At 39.1% G+C, this 12083-nt stretch overlaps 2 protein-coding genes across 7 annotated transcripts in view; one reads left to right on the top strand and one right to left on the bottom strand.

The window, feature by feature from the left end:
* Positions 1 to 4002, bottom strand: part of dnah3 (dynein axonemal heavy chain 3) — a 30884-nt gene extending 26882 nt beyond the window's left edge. Inside the window, exons 1-9 of one of the 3 annotated variants that reach the window (XM_079653780.1) lie at positions 3871 to 4002; positions 3137 to 3207; positions 2489 to 2526; positions 1905 to 2006; positions 1586 to 1793; positions 1385 to 1430; positions 1125 to 1293; positions 833 to 1025; positions 328 to 523 (exon numbers count right to left, since the gene is read on the bottom strand). In XM_079653780.1, the coding sequence (XP_079509906.1) occupies positions 328 to 523; positions 833 to 1025; positions 1125 to 1293; positions 1385 to 1430; positions 1586 to 1793; positions 1905 to 2006; positions 2489 to 2526; positions 3137 to 3158 (974 nt within the window). In that variant the 5' untranslated portion in view covers positions 3159 to 3207; positions 3871 to 4002. Of the gene's footprint in view, positions 1 to 327; positions 524 to 832; positions 1026 to 1124; positions 1294 to 1384; positions 1431 to 1585; positions 1794 to 1904; positions 2007 to 2488; positions 2527 to 2672; positions 2908 to 3136; positions 3208 to 3870 lie in introns of those variants that run through there. The other 2 variants (XM_079653781.1, XM_079653782.1) reach the window with 2 other exon arrangements.
* dazl (deleted in azoospermia-like) lies at positions 3900 to 11478 on the top strand. 4 transcript variants are annotated; one of them, XM_079653784.1, is made up of 10 exons: positions 3900 to 4043; positions 4717 to 4833; positions 5024 to 5115; positions 6282 to 6333; positions 7356 to 7422; positions 7530 to 7669; positions 8920 to 9000; positions 9268 to 9318; positions 9695 to 9764; positions 10157 to 11478. In XM_079653784.1, exons 1-9 carry the CDS (start codon positions 4041 to 4043, stop codon positions 9737 to 9739), a joined length of 648 nt encoding a protein of 215 aa, XP_079509910.1. In that variant the 5' UTR covers positions 3900 to 4040; the 3' UTR covers positions 9740 to 9764; positions 10157 to 11478. The 4 variants fall into 4 exon arrangements, with proteins under 4 accessions (XP_079509910.1, XP_079509912.1, XP_079509909.1 ...); XM_079653786.1 differs by lacking the exon at positions 3900 to 4043 and adding an exon at positions 4169 to 4366; XM_079653783.1 differs by lacking the exon at positions 3900 to 4043 and having other exon boundaries at positions 4660 to 4833.
* The last annotated feature ends 605 nt before the right edge of the window (positions 11479 to 12083 follow it).

The raw sequence follows: 12083 nt of genomic DNA, 5'->3' as shown, positions 1-12083 counted from the left end.
TGTCTGTCTGTCTATCCATCCATCTATCTATCTGTCTGTCTGTGTGTCTGTCTGTCTGTCTGTCTGTCTGTCTGTCTGTCTGTCTGTCTGTCTATCCATCTATCTATGTATCTATTTGTCTATCTATCTAGACAAGAGTTAATCTCAAGGCAAGATAACAAATATATAATAGAAACAATAAAGCATAACAAAAATAATAGCTGAAGTTCTGAAATAAAAACAAAAGAGGATGAAGGATGAACAATATGATACATATGAATTCAACTGAACAACAAATCTTACCTAAATAAAGGTGTTTCCACATTACTGGAACATAAAGACTGTTACCTGTTAAGCCAGACATCCTGCAGCAGGACCATAATTTGACTGACAGTAAACAGATGTTGGCTTTGCCACATGTGGGTTTCCTTGTAGCTAGCTGCCCAGGGCACCGGGGGACGGATCACTCTCCTCGGAAAGGGCTTAGGGATGCTGGATATAGACAGTCTCTGCAGCTCAGATGGGTCCATTAAAATGTAGTCCACTGAGAAGGAACAACATGGAGGACAAATTAGATCGGACTGATTGACAGAATGTAATTCACCTTAGACTAAATATTTATTAACTAAAGCTCCAACTAGAGGGACTAGTTCTTCAAAGCTATATGGTCGTATATGCGAAAGAATTGTACTTTTTTGTAATCATGACGCAACACAATGTTTGAATAGAGCAGTGGACAAAACAAAAGTAGAAGTTAGAATTATATCTTAAAGTTATACTGGGGAATGCTTAGAAAGTCTAAATAAAGCAATACCACCATTAAAGTTTCATCGCCACTTTATTGTTTTTTTACCTATGCTCTCCTTGAGGCTGAAGTAATAATCTCTTTTGACCTCTTCTTCCAAGTTTGCCCTCATAATCTGGAGGTGTTTACTGCAATCCTCAGTCTCTGGAGGCAGCAGGCGCAGGATGCTCATCATCTGCTGCCGTGGCATAGGGGCCAGCACAGAGCTCGGGACACCAGTGGTGATGTAGTACATATACCTCTGTGTGAGCAAAATGTATTGAAATGTATCAGTAAAGCAAGAGTCAAAAGATTCTAATCAGGGAGTCACATGTTCATTTATGATTTCCTTGCTACTTGCTTTCAGGTCTTTCTCATTAGGGTCTGTCTGTATGGCCTTCCTCTTCTCCTCTTGGCTGTTCATGATGTCCAGCTGCTCTTTAGGGCTCATGGGCCGGCTGCGGGGAGTACGAACGTGCCTCGATCGAGACTTTGGCCGAGGCGAGAGTGAGGCATGAGGAGATGTATCCCTGTGAAAGCATAAACAAATCAGATCAAGGGTGTAAAAGAACACCTTAAAAGATAAACTGTATTTAGAGTTGCTTTAACAAGCATAATAACCTTCTTCTTGGTGTTATTGCTAGTCTCTTTCCAGGTGGGGCACATGCTAGAAACCTCATTAAGATAAAACAGCCATTTGTTTTCCAAAACAGTGTTCATCTTTTAAAATGTAATCAGATGACAAATAATATGGCAGTTTCAGACAGTTGCAGAGTAGTCACACAGACCGGTGTTTGATATGAGAAGAACATGAAAGGATACAAGGCCCTGCAGGTTTTGCCAAGGTCTGGCGGAAAGAGTGTCGTCGGTGCTGGAGTTTAATAATCTTTAAGTCCTGAGCCCGGGAACTGTAGTTATTTCCAATAGACTCACTGGGAGTACGATGGTAATGTTGCTCTTTAAAGGGAACTGCAAGTGTCCAAGAATTGGACTGGAGGATGGGTGGGTAATGACTGTGCTTTGAGACCAGCTGGGGAAAAAATAACATGAATTTTGAAATTGTGTTTGTTAGCAAGGTTTAAAAAAAAAAAACAGGTTTCTCTGAAGCATTTGTGTATATGATAGTGATTGGTATTCTTACTTGGTACAATTCTGACGGTTCTGCATTGCAAGCCATGGGCAGAGGTGGGGGAACAGGGTATCCTCTGCTCTGACTCATATTGTAGATAGAGTCATCCTCCATCTGTGGTTAGGACACAAACAGTAAGGCTTGCAACACATAGGACCCACTGGCACTTGTTTGACTTGTATTTGCACATTATAATAAACAAATAAATCCTATTTTTTTATATATTTTAAATAAACCTTGTTTATTGCGTAGTGTTACAAGATGCAATCAAGTGCCTATTGAGACACTATTTCCCAGTTACAGTACTTTACCTTATGTGACAAATATGCATTGTATTGTTCTTTTAAAGTGACTATAAATACCTACCATCTGCATGCAGAATTCATACAAGTCAATACAGTTAATACAGTTAAAAACAGGCCATATATCAACAATGTTGAGAAGCTGCAATGTAATTTTTTTTAAGCAAATCTAGCTGGACAGAGGCATAGCTGGTATCATATAGGCCTCTATCAGACAATATATTATACATAAAAGTAATTCCACAATGACAATGTAGCCAACAGTTAAACTTTAGCTAGAAAGGCTAACGTTACCTGTTTTAGTCGTTCCATCTTCTTCAACTTTAATGAGACTGAGAATGAAATACATTAAACATCAATGAATGAATGGAAAAAACATTTACATATTAACTTTTTATCGGTAACGTTAAAACCTATGAGTCAAAATGAAAGCAAAAGCTGCAAAACATGTTGTACCGTTAGTGTCAGTTAACTTTACCTTCATTCGTTATGTAGGCAGGATATCATTCATTGTTGCGCAGCATTAGCTCAAACGTTTTTGTAAAAATGTCCGTCAGCAGTCATAAGTATGAAGTATTAATCTACCACTTTTCTATTGCACAAATGACAGAGCTATTTGAAGTTTACGTGTTGCCCTGTCAATGTTTTGACTAAAAAAAGCCATCACGTTGCTGTAAACTGAAACACTGTTGATCTCCTCCGGGAAAGTCTCCTTGGTAACGTCAACTATCATAGGGCTGAGCTATGTGGTGGGCGGGGCCTCGGCGGCTGTTTCCTCTTACAGGTCGCACCAGGTGGGTTTTATTGTGTGTTTTATGGTCATAAACCAAACCACCACCACGACTATTTTATGATATTTCTGAATGTGTTTAAAACATGCAATGAAAGAAAAACAATTGGCTGTGGGTTGGGTTAGTGGGTTGTCCTAATAATAATAATTACCTGGAACTGGAAGCATCACCATGAAGCAGATACATTCCGCCCTCTGCTGGCAGTCACTCTGCAGAATGGGCCTTCAGATTAAGTATTGTGGGTGTCATTTCATTGTAATGGAAGATGAAGTGCAGAATAATTCCCAAAATCACCTTTAACCATAGACTTCCTTTAACTTAATTTATTCTTTACTCAAAATATTAAAACAAAATTGAATACAATCTAAAATCTCACAAATGTCAAATATATACTCAAATGCACTGATATGTTAATTTTCTTTGTCAGTTTCAAATTTAAATAAGTTTCCGAATACCATAAGTATGGTTTGAGTCAAGAAATACGAGCCACCATAATGTTATGCCATAAAAATACAAAAATGCATATTTTATATGCATAACACAGTCCTGAGCTGCCTTTCTTAAAATGATATTCAGGTTCCCAGCTTTGCTTGCAGATGATGTTCACCTCTTCTATGTGGCATACTGTTGACTTTTAATCCTCCTCTAAATAAATGTAATGTGAGTTTTTGTTTACAGGCCAAGTTTCATGGTTGCAAAAACTCAATTTTAAAATTATTTACATTACAGTTCCATGCTACATTTAGGCCAAAGCCTAGTCCCCCCACGAAAATGTTTAAGTGCAAGATAATAGTCTAAAAATACTTGTTAAATTACAGCTTCTGTAAAGATAATAATGTCAGAGTTACCGGCTAACTAGTTAACATTGAACTTTATATAGCTTACTTGTTATCTTAAACGTCATAGGATGTTAGAGATCGGACGGTCATGTGGGTGGACGAGGCGTGGTTTCTGCTGAAGTGAGGTGGTCTTCATCGTCTGGCAGAGGAATCGCCGCTGCAGCAGCTTTCTTGGTCGTGTGTCTGGCTAACTGACTAGTTTTAATCCTTTTAAATATGGTGAGTTTCAGCTATAATTGTATGTGCAAAGCAATGCACTACTAAAATTCTAGCCATCCAATCGACAAAAACGTTTTTTAAGTGAACGCATGCGTCAACATGCTAGCTAACTACGTGCTAACACAAGTGTGAGCTAGCACGTGAGCTAGTTAGCCAGCTAGCTCATTAGCGCCCTTCGCCTTGAGAAAAAGGCGGACTAGCTGCTAGTTGCTCACATTAGCTCAGCTAACACAGTTAAGCTAGCAACGTTAAACTCTTATCATCGTGTACTTTTTTTGTCAATGCTATTTTCTTAACTTTCTTGCTGATCAATCGTTGGATAGGTGAATGTTTTGCTTATCGAAGATATTTAGATAATTAGCTATCATCATGTAATTTTCCACTATCATAATTCGGCCACCATTCAGAATGTTGCATATCATTGTTAGCATAAACCAAAGATAACAGCTATCGGTTGACACATTTGCATCCGACTAACATTGGTTATTACAGGCTGAAGGCATTTGTCGGTTTAACAAGTTACTTTGGTTTTCACTACCAATCTAAATTCCATAACTGACGTTTTTATTAAGTCAACAGTTATCACGTGGACGTAGCGCAAGAAAGCTAACAAGCATGTTGTGCGATTTTCATGTCGCATAACTCAATAAATCAATCGTTGTTGCATTGTAAGGACAAGCCCAGGAGCAACACCCAGACGTCACCATTCCTGAAGTTGTCAAATGGCTACGTCTTACCCGAGGGCAAGCTGACTCCCAACGCCCTGTTTGTCGGTGGGATTGACATGAAGGTAAAATCAGGTGCAGCCAGTTCAGTTCATATAACGTTTTCACCTTGTTAAACTGTATACAATACATTACCAACAGTGGCTAACAAGCCGCCGTCAAGCATATATTTGTGTAAAATAGCTTCCCTATCCACTTCATATATAATTTATTATTGTACATAAAAATGGCATTGCTTTACTATTTTACTTTCAGGTGGAGGAAAAGGAATTGCGAGAGTTCTTTGGAACTTATGGTGCTGTTAAGGAAGTAAAGATTATAACCTACCGTGGAGGGGTCTGCAAAGGGTGAGTTTTGCTATATAGCAGTGATGCAAATTAGTCGCTTTTCGGCGCCTCCCGCTTTTTTAACGCTGATTTGGGTGACTTGTGTAATTCGTGGAGAACCGAAGAGTTTTCGTTTTTGGGGGGGGGGTCCGACGGACGGACAACTTCTCACTTCAAAAAAGAAGAAGAAATCTAGATCGCAAAATAATTAAACAAGCGAGTGCCTGTTTTTCCTGACCAAGGACAGGTTCATTGAACACAACACGAGCGTAACCTGTCTTCACGTGGTTATGTCTCGTCTGGAAGGTGTAACGGAGAGCATCGGAACGCTGCTCCAGCTCTTCAAATATTGCAGTACCCATATGGAGCCGTACACATGCCGCAGTGTTTGCGAGGCTCTGTCTTTAGTTGTAAGCACAGTGGCGATCTGTTGTTATTAGCATCTGGTTAGCTAGCTATGCTAACGAATTTAAAGAGCTTTTCTACAACCAGGTGGAAGAGAGCTCTCTCCTGAGAGGCTCAAATAACCTTAGCTCAGTGAGGTTAAGGCACACCTTGATATGGTCATTATAGTTATTAATGAGACATTAGAGACTCAATTATTAACAGGTATAAAATACTATATGACAGTAACAAAAAAAAGTTGTTAAAAATAACAAGAATAGAGTTTGAAAGGGGAGTGATTTGTAAAATATTCAAAAAGAAAAATCTGTCATTGTCAGATGGTATATTACGCTGTTTTTTTTCTGCTTCGAATAGTTCTCTCTTTTTTCTCCATACCTGTGTTTGCATCACTGATATAGAGACCCTAATGTTTAAGGCACTTTATTAAGCTGACTTGCACAAATGTGAAGTTCTTAACATACAAGAACTTCTAAATGTACGGTTGAGGTATTTTTGCTAAGGGATAAAAAGCGACTATGTAAATGAACAACTGCAGTCCTGTGACATTCAGTGAGACATTCATGAATACTGAATTTGTATTAAGTCGTACATTTTCCTCCATAAAGAGTATTTTTTTCTGAATTTGTTAATCGACTTGTGTGAAAATGTGTGGGTGGAAATTGATAGATTGTTGATTTGCATTTCAGTTTTATGAATATTCAATAGCTTATTTCACAATTGGCTTTGAGCTCTAGTCGCTTTTTCCATATTTTACGTTTTTATTGAGTTTTTAATTTTCCTAGGTACGGGTTTGTGTACTTCAATGAAGATGTGAACATTCAGACGATCATTGAGGTGAGTGGAATTCTTTCTGTGCATATATCACTTATTATTTATTAGGGGTGCACCGAATGGGAAATTCTTGGCCGATACCGAAAATAGGAAACAGTTGGCCGAAAGGCCGAAAATGATTAATAGAAATATATATATATATATATATATATATATATATATATATATATATATATATATATATATATATATATATATATATATATATATATATATAATGTATACATTTTTTACCAATGTTGTTCAGATACCTGATTATGGAAAAAGACATGATTATGGAATAACTTAACTTAACTTAACTTAACTTAACTTAACTTAACTTAACTTAACTTAACTTAACTTAACTTAACTTAACTTAACTTAACTTAACTTAACTTAACTTAACTTAACTTAACTTAACTTAACTTAACTATTGGTCCATAAAACTTCAGCACTTTTGAATGCATACAGTAATTAATTCCAAGTCAAGTGCATTTTCTTTTCTCTGTAGGATAACTACAACAAAGTGCATTCAGAACAAAGCCAAGGTGCTTTAAAACTGCATAAACATCGAGGCCAGTAGGCCTACAAAAAAAATAGTGTAAATAAAGACTGTAACAGCCAGGCCTTCAACAACAACAACAAATGCACCTATAAGTTTGGTAACCTAACGTGTTGTTGTGATGACGTAATCAAAACGCGGCGACAAGCACGGCGCGCGACCATGCTCTCGACTGGCTATGAGCCAACATGTCTGCCGCTTGGAGATATCTCAAAATATCAGAGAGAGAGGCGCGGATTGCGATTTGTAAAACGTGTTCAGCTGACATTTCTCGAGGGGGTGTAACTGCAAAGACTTTCACCACTTCGGGATTACTCCACCACTTGAAATCAAAACACCCGGACAAATATACGGAGTATGATCAATGTAACCTTTTTAACCATTTTCGGCCGATAATTTTCGGTGGCCGAATATTCGGTGCATCCCTATTATTTATCAACTTCAACTGAAAGTAACATCTCTGTTAATGTATATTTCCCAATAGCAACCAATGAATTTTGGGGGCCGGAAACTCAAGCTGGGCCCTGCCATCATGAAAGAAAGGAGCGCCAGTATGTATTGTCATACACTTCAGAGATAATTAATTGGATGTTTGTTTGGCATTGGAAATATAAGATCTACATACTAAACATATGTTTCATCCATTTTCTCCATACAGGAACCATGCCACCCCGTCCGGTTGGCCCTGATCCCTGGATGAACCCCCCTCAGTACGTCTACTGCACCTGCTGCTCACCCATGGGAGGGGGAATGCCTCAACCTTCACCCATCCTCAATGGTGGAAGCCCCTACAGTCAGGTAATGCAGACGAACATAGCCAAGCTATGAAGAATATCTAATTTCAGCAGAGACAGATGATATCATAAAAAAATGTGTTTTCACATCAAGTAAACACACTTTGGGGCTTTAATAACGCTGTCAATCATACCATTATTCTCTGTTACACTCTCTTTGGGGAAGATGGTTTATTATCTCAGCCAAAAATAAAGGTGCATTATGAATAGCAATTTATTATCTTAGTTTTCAATTTGCCAGAAAAAAATATAAAACAGGGAGTTGGCAATTGCATAATTTATGATATTACTAATAATATTAAAGTTGGTGAATTATTCAGACAATACCACCTGTCATAAATACTAGCACTTACAAAGCATTCCTTGCAATAACACTAACATGAAAAACAGTTACCGTAATTTTCGGACTATAAGGCGCACCTGAATATAAGCTGCAGCAGCTAAATTGAATGATGTGTACATATATAAGCCGCACTGGACTATAAGCCGCAGGTGTTTTAATGTTTAATTACCATATGTAAGGGTTCGTGCACAGAGGGGATTGTCGGGAAAGAGATGGCTGTTTGAGGAAGCTCCCATTTATTAACATTTCAACAAACAAGTTGCATATTTGCATAACGTATTCAAGTGTTACCATTTAGTGCAATAGTAGCTACAGCACATGTACTGTGTAAACTGTACTGTATCACATAGCGTTTCAGACACACAAACTTTTCAACTTTCAAACTTAGACGGTGCGCTCCCAGCGCACGTACCGGCAGTGATCTACAGCAGTGGTTTTCAACCAGTGGTACGGGGACAAACTGTCTCTCTCTCGTAATGTCTGTCTGTCTTGCTCTCGTTCTGTCTCTCGTACCACTCTCGGTTCCACTTTTACTTTTGCGCGCTACCTGTCTCACTCTTTTCCGGCCTCCAGCTTTTCCTGCTGGAACCCGCCGCTTAAAGGTAGGGGTCCGCGGACCGGCCATAGAGCCCATAGAGTTAAAGGTGGTGGACTGTAACCTGTAAAATCCATAGATTTAGGAGGTCCCCTAGTGGCCGTTAGCTGTAAAAATCCATAGATTAGCCGCACCGTTATATAAGCCGCAGCGTCGAAAAATCGGGAAAAAGGCGCGGCTTATAGTCCGAAAATTACGGTACTTATCCCTGTAGCTCTTCAGTTGGTTTAAAGATATTCAATAGGTATTTTAACATCTGCTTAACACTGTTTTCTATATTAACATACTTCTCTGTTCCTCCTGGCTTTCTTTTCAGCCGTACTCCTACCCCAACTATGGAGGGGTCATGTACCCACAGATGCCAATGAACTATGCACAGAACCCCTACACCTACCAGGTACACACACACACACACACACACACACACACACACACACACACACACTCTTTCTCTTTCTCTTTCTCTTTCTCTCTCTCTCTCTCTCTAATATTAGTCAACAGTATCCCTAGTCACTGCACATATGCTCCTGCATATAAGATGAATGCTTCAGCGTGGCTTACATCCACCTGTCCCTGCCTACCCCACATACCCCCCCATCTCCAGTGTTCTGGGTTTGTATGTTGCCCTCTGTTTCACCGCTGACCCCTCTCCCCCCACACACAGTACGCTTCCCCACACTGGATGATGGACCAGAGAGCACCGCCTGACAATCAGGTGACTCCACATTTAGAGGCAATAGAAGTTCAAATCACTTTGAGAACCTTGTGTGGCCAGTGGGAGGAACACATTGATGGAGTCTTTGATTGATGAACTCCATTGAATGTTTTATTTGTATATTACCTAATGTTTTTGTTTTCCAGCAGTGTTTGTGGCAGCACATTGTCCCCACACTGCAATGTTTGGGCAGGCCACTAGGTTGTGTTGTCTTGCCAGTGTTCACATCCTGAAATATGGACTGTGCATCAACGAGTTCTTACAATAATACATTTCTAATGTTTGTTTTTTGAGAGCCTAGTTAATGGCAGGATGAAAGCTTTCATGTCTTTGAGATTGTACACACATAAATATGTTTTTAATGTCTGTTCTTTAGAACTTTGTGGACAATGGAGTCCAGACTATGATGACTGTGCTGTAGTCTGAGCTACTGAGCCCCCTGCCAGGTAAATAAACACTATTTCCAACTAAGTGTTGTCATACCAGGGATACAGTAGGTAACAATGCGCCATGGAGGGCCAAGCTTCTGCTATCATTTTTATCTGAGTGGACATTAATAAATGGCTTAATTATGTTTTATTTAGTTGCAAAGATAAACCATCATACTGTCAGCCTTGTAATGTACATGGTGTCCTATTTGTGTTTAACTGCTTCATCATCTTCATGTTCTGCTTGGCAATTAGTCCATTAATGTTCCGTCCTCGATGTCCCTTTTCATTCTTTACTTCACACATTTGGTTGATGGTTTTTATCTGACCAACACAGCTAATCTTGAGCTGGTATGTAATTGAAGGAGGAACCATTCTTGACTTGTGATGTCTGTCCTCTGCTCCCTTAGATTACGCAGCTTTGGCCAGAGTGAGACAAAACGCAGACAGGATGACATCTTGACGTTCCTGACGGCTGGAAGCAATCGAATGCCTCTTGATTTTTCTTATAGCCCTCCTCCCTTCTCTCAATGTATGATACCCATTTTAACACCACACTGTAGGAGCTCTCCACTGTAACTATTCTTGTTTGATCACAATCATTTTAATCACACGGTATGGACCGCTGTCGTGTGGTCAAACTGCGTTTTTACACACACGGATCACAGTGACAGTTGCACAGGAAGAAGCACCTCCACCATATGAATGGGCTCACATTCCTCTTCCTTTTTGTTTTCTTTTGTCGGTTATCCCAAAGGAAAAAAAACATTGAAAATACTTTTAAGCTCACCCTTTGTGACTATTTATATTTTATTTTTTTCTCTGTACATAGACAGTATGTTCATAGATGTAGAAATGTCTTGAGAGGTTTCAGCTTTGGAGTAGAGGGCTACTTTCAATCCAGTTCAAGTGTAATGCTTCTAAATTAAGAAATGTAATTAACTGCAGTATAAGAGCACTTGGTCAATTATTTCAAGCACTCACGTTTAGTTTAGTTTAGTTTCGGCTCTATTCTGTTTAAATGGGTGTCGGATTGAGGCAATAACTGAACAGCAATTTAGATTATAGTTCCTAATCAGTATCACTGATTTTCTGTCTTGGTCAAACGGCAGACTTTTCAAGTTGATTATCACAGCATGGTTCGACACACAGATCATCCGTGTCGCATTTCTCAACCATCCCATCCTCAAATGGTTCCTGACGTTCACACTCAAGGACAATCACGGCATCAATCTTATTTTTCCCATTGTATCCAACTTATATTTGGCAATATAAGTGGAGTGCGGTTTTAATCCACTCTGAAAATGAAGGACATGATGTAGAGTAAGGAGCTCTGTCTTTCTTATACAAAATGTTCACTTTGCATGGTTCACTTTATACTGTTTCTATCTGGCTTTTAATGGCGTTGCACATGATAAAGTATTTTACTGTAATGACTGATCAATGATTATTTTTATACATTTATTTTCCTTAAACTTTATACACTAAAAGTGCAGCTTTGTATGGTGGTGGATGCACATTTGGTTTTTGGTGCACATATTTTCTTTTCTAATACCCAAGTTTTGTATGGTCATTATCCTCAGGGTCTCCTGTGTGCAGACATCTGATTTTTTTTTTTTTTTGTCCGAAGAGCTTAGGCACTGCGCTGTTAAGTTTGGTTAAATGTTAATGTTCATGTTTGCAGAGTTTGGATGTTTTTGCTAAAAAAAATAAAGTATGTTATTTAAGCTTGTGGATGTCTTTGGTTTCTTTGCATGATTTTGAACACTGGTCAGTATATTTTAGGAATATTGATTTGAGGTTTGGTGATGATGGAGCTTTCAGACACTACCAGCTACAGTAAGCCTGTCAGTGGATGCTGCTTTTCCCCACATCCCTTGTCTTCCCTGGCAACAAGCCCATCATCTCTTGGTCACAGAGCATTTTGTTTTTGTCACAGTCTGGTGGTGCGACTGGGCTCCCCAGGGTGCCCTGTTCAGCTTGTGACCACCCAACAGCCCCACCCACCTACACCCCAGTCAGACGTTTCTGAATTATGGATAAGTCTGGATAGCTTCTTATGAAATATGAATTCTCCAAAGCAGCCCATAACATTGATGGTAGACCTATAACCATGTGTGACCAAAAACTGTTATTTGACACATGGTGAAAACTTGAAAAATCTATCAATTTTATACCCTTTTTTTTAAGTAATATGCAACCACTGAGCTGGTTTATTTAATTTCAACCCACAATTTGATTCATACTATTTCTCAAATGTTTCACAGTATCCTATCCAACCTGGAGAAGAGTGAGAAAGCACATTGAGGAGAGAGGAGGTGTGTGTGTGTGTGTGAA

Source organism: Notothenia rossii (assembly GCF_949606895.1).
Source record: "Notothenia rossii genome assembly, chromosome: 10".
In the NCBI taxonomy this organism is placed as follows: domain Eukaryota; kingdom Metazoa; phylum Chordata; class Actinopteri; order Perciformes; family Nototheniidae; genus Notothenia; species Notothenia rossii.
This window is presented reverse-complemented; position numbering and strand designations above follow the sequence as displayed.

Bases quoted from the DNA above. Each gene is read 5' to 3' on its own strand.
- dazl (XM_079653783.1), top strand. From the start codon at position 4,675: ATGTCGCATAACTCAATAAATCAATCGTTGTTGCATTGTAAGGACAAG. The intron at 4,834-5,023 runs GTAAAATCAGGT...TTTTACTTTCAG, and splicing joins TCGGTGGGATTGACATGAAG to GTGGAGGAAAAGGAATTGCG. The intron at 5,116-6,281 runs GTGAGTTTTGCT...TAATTTTCCTAG, and splicing joins CGTGGAGGGGTCTGCAAAGG to GTACGGGTTTGTGTACTTCA.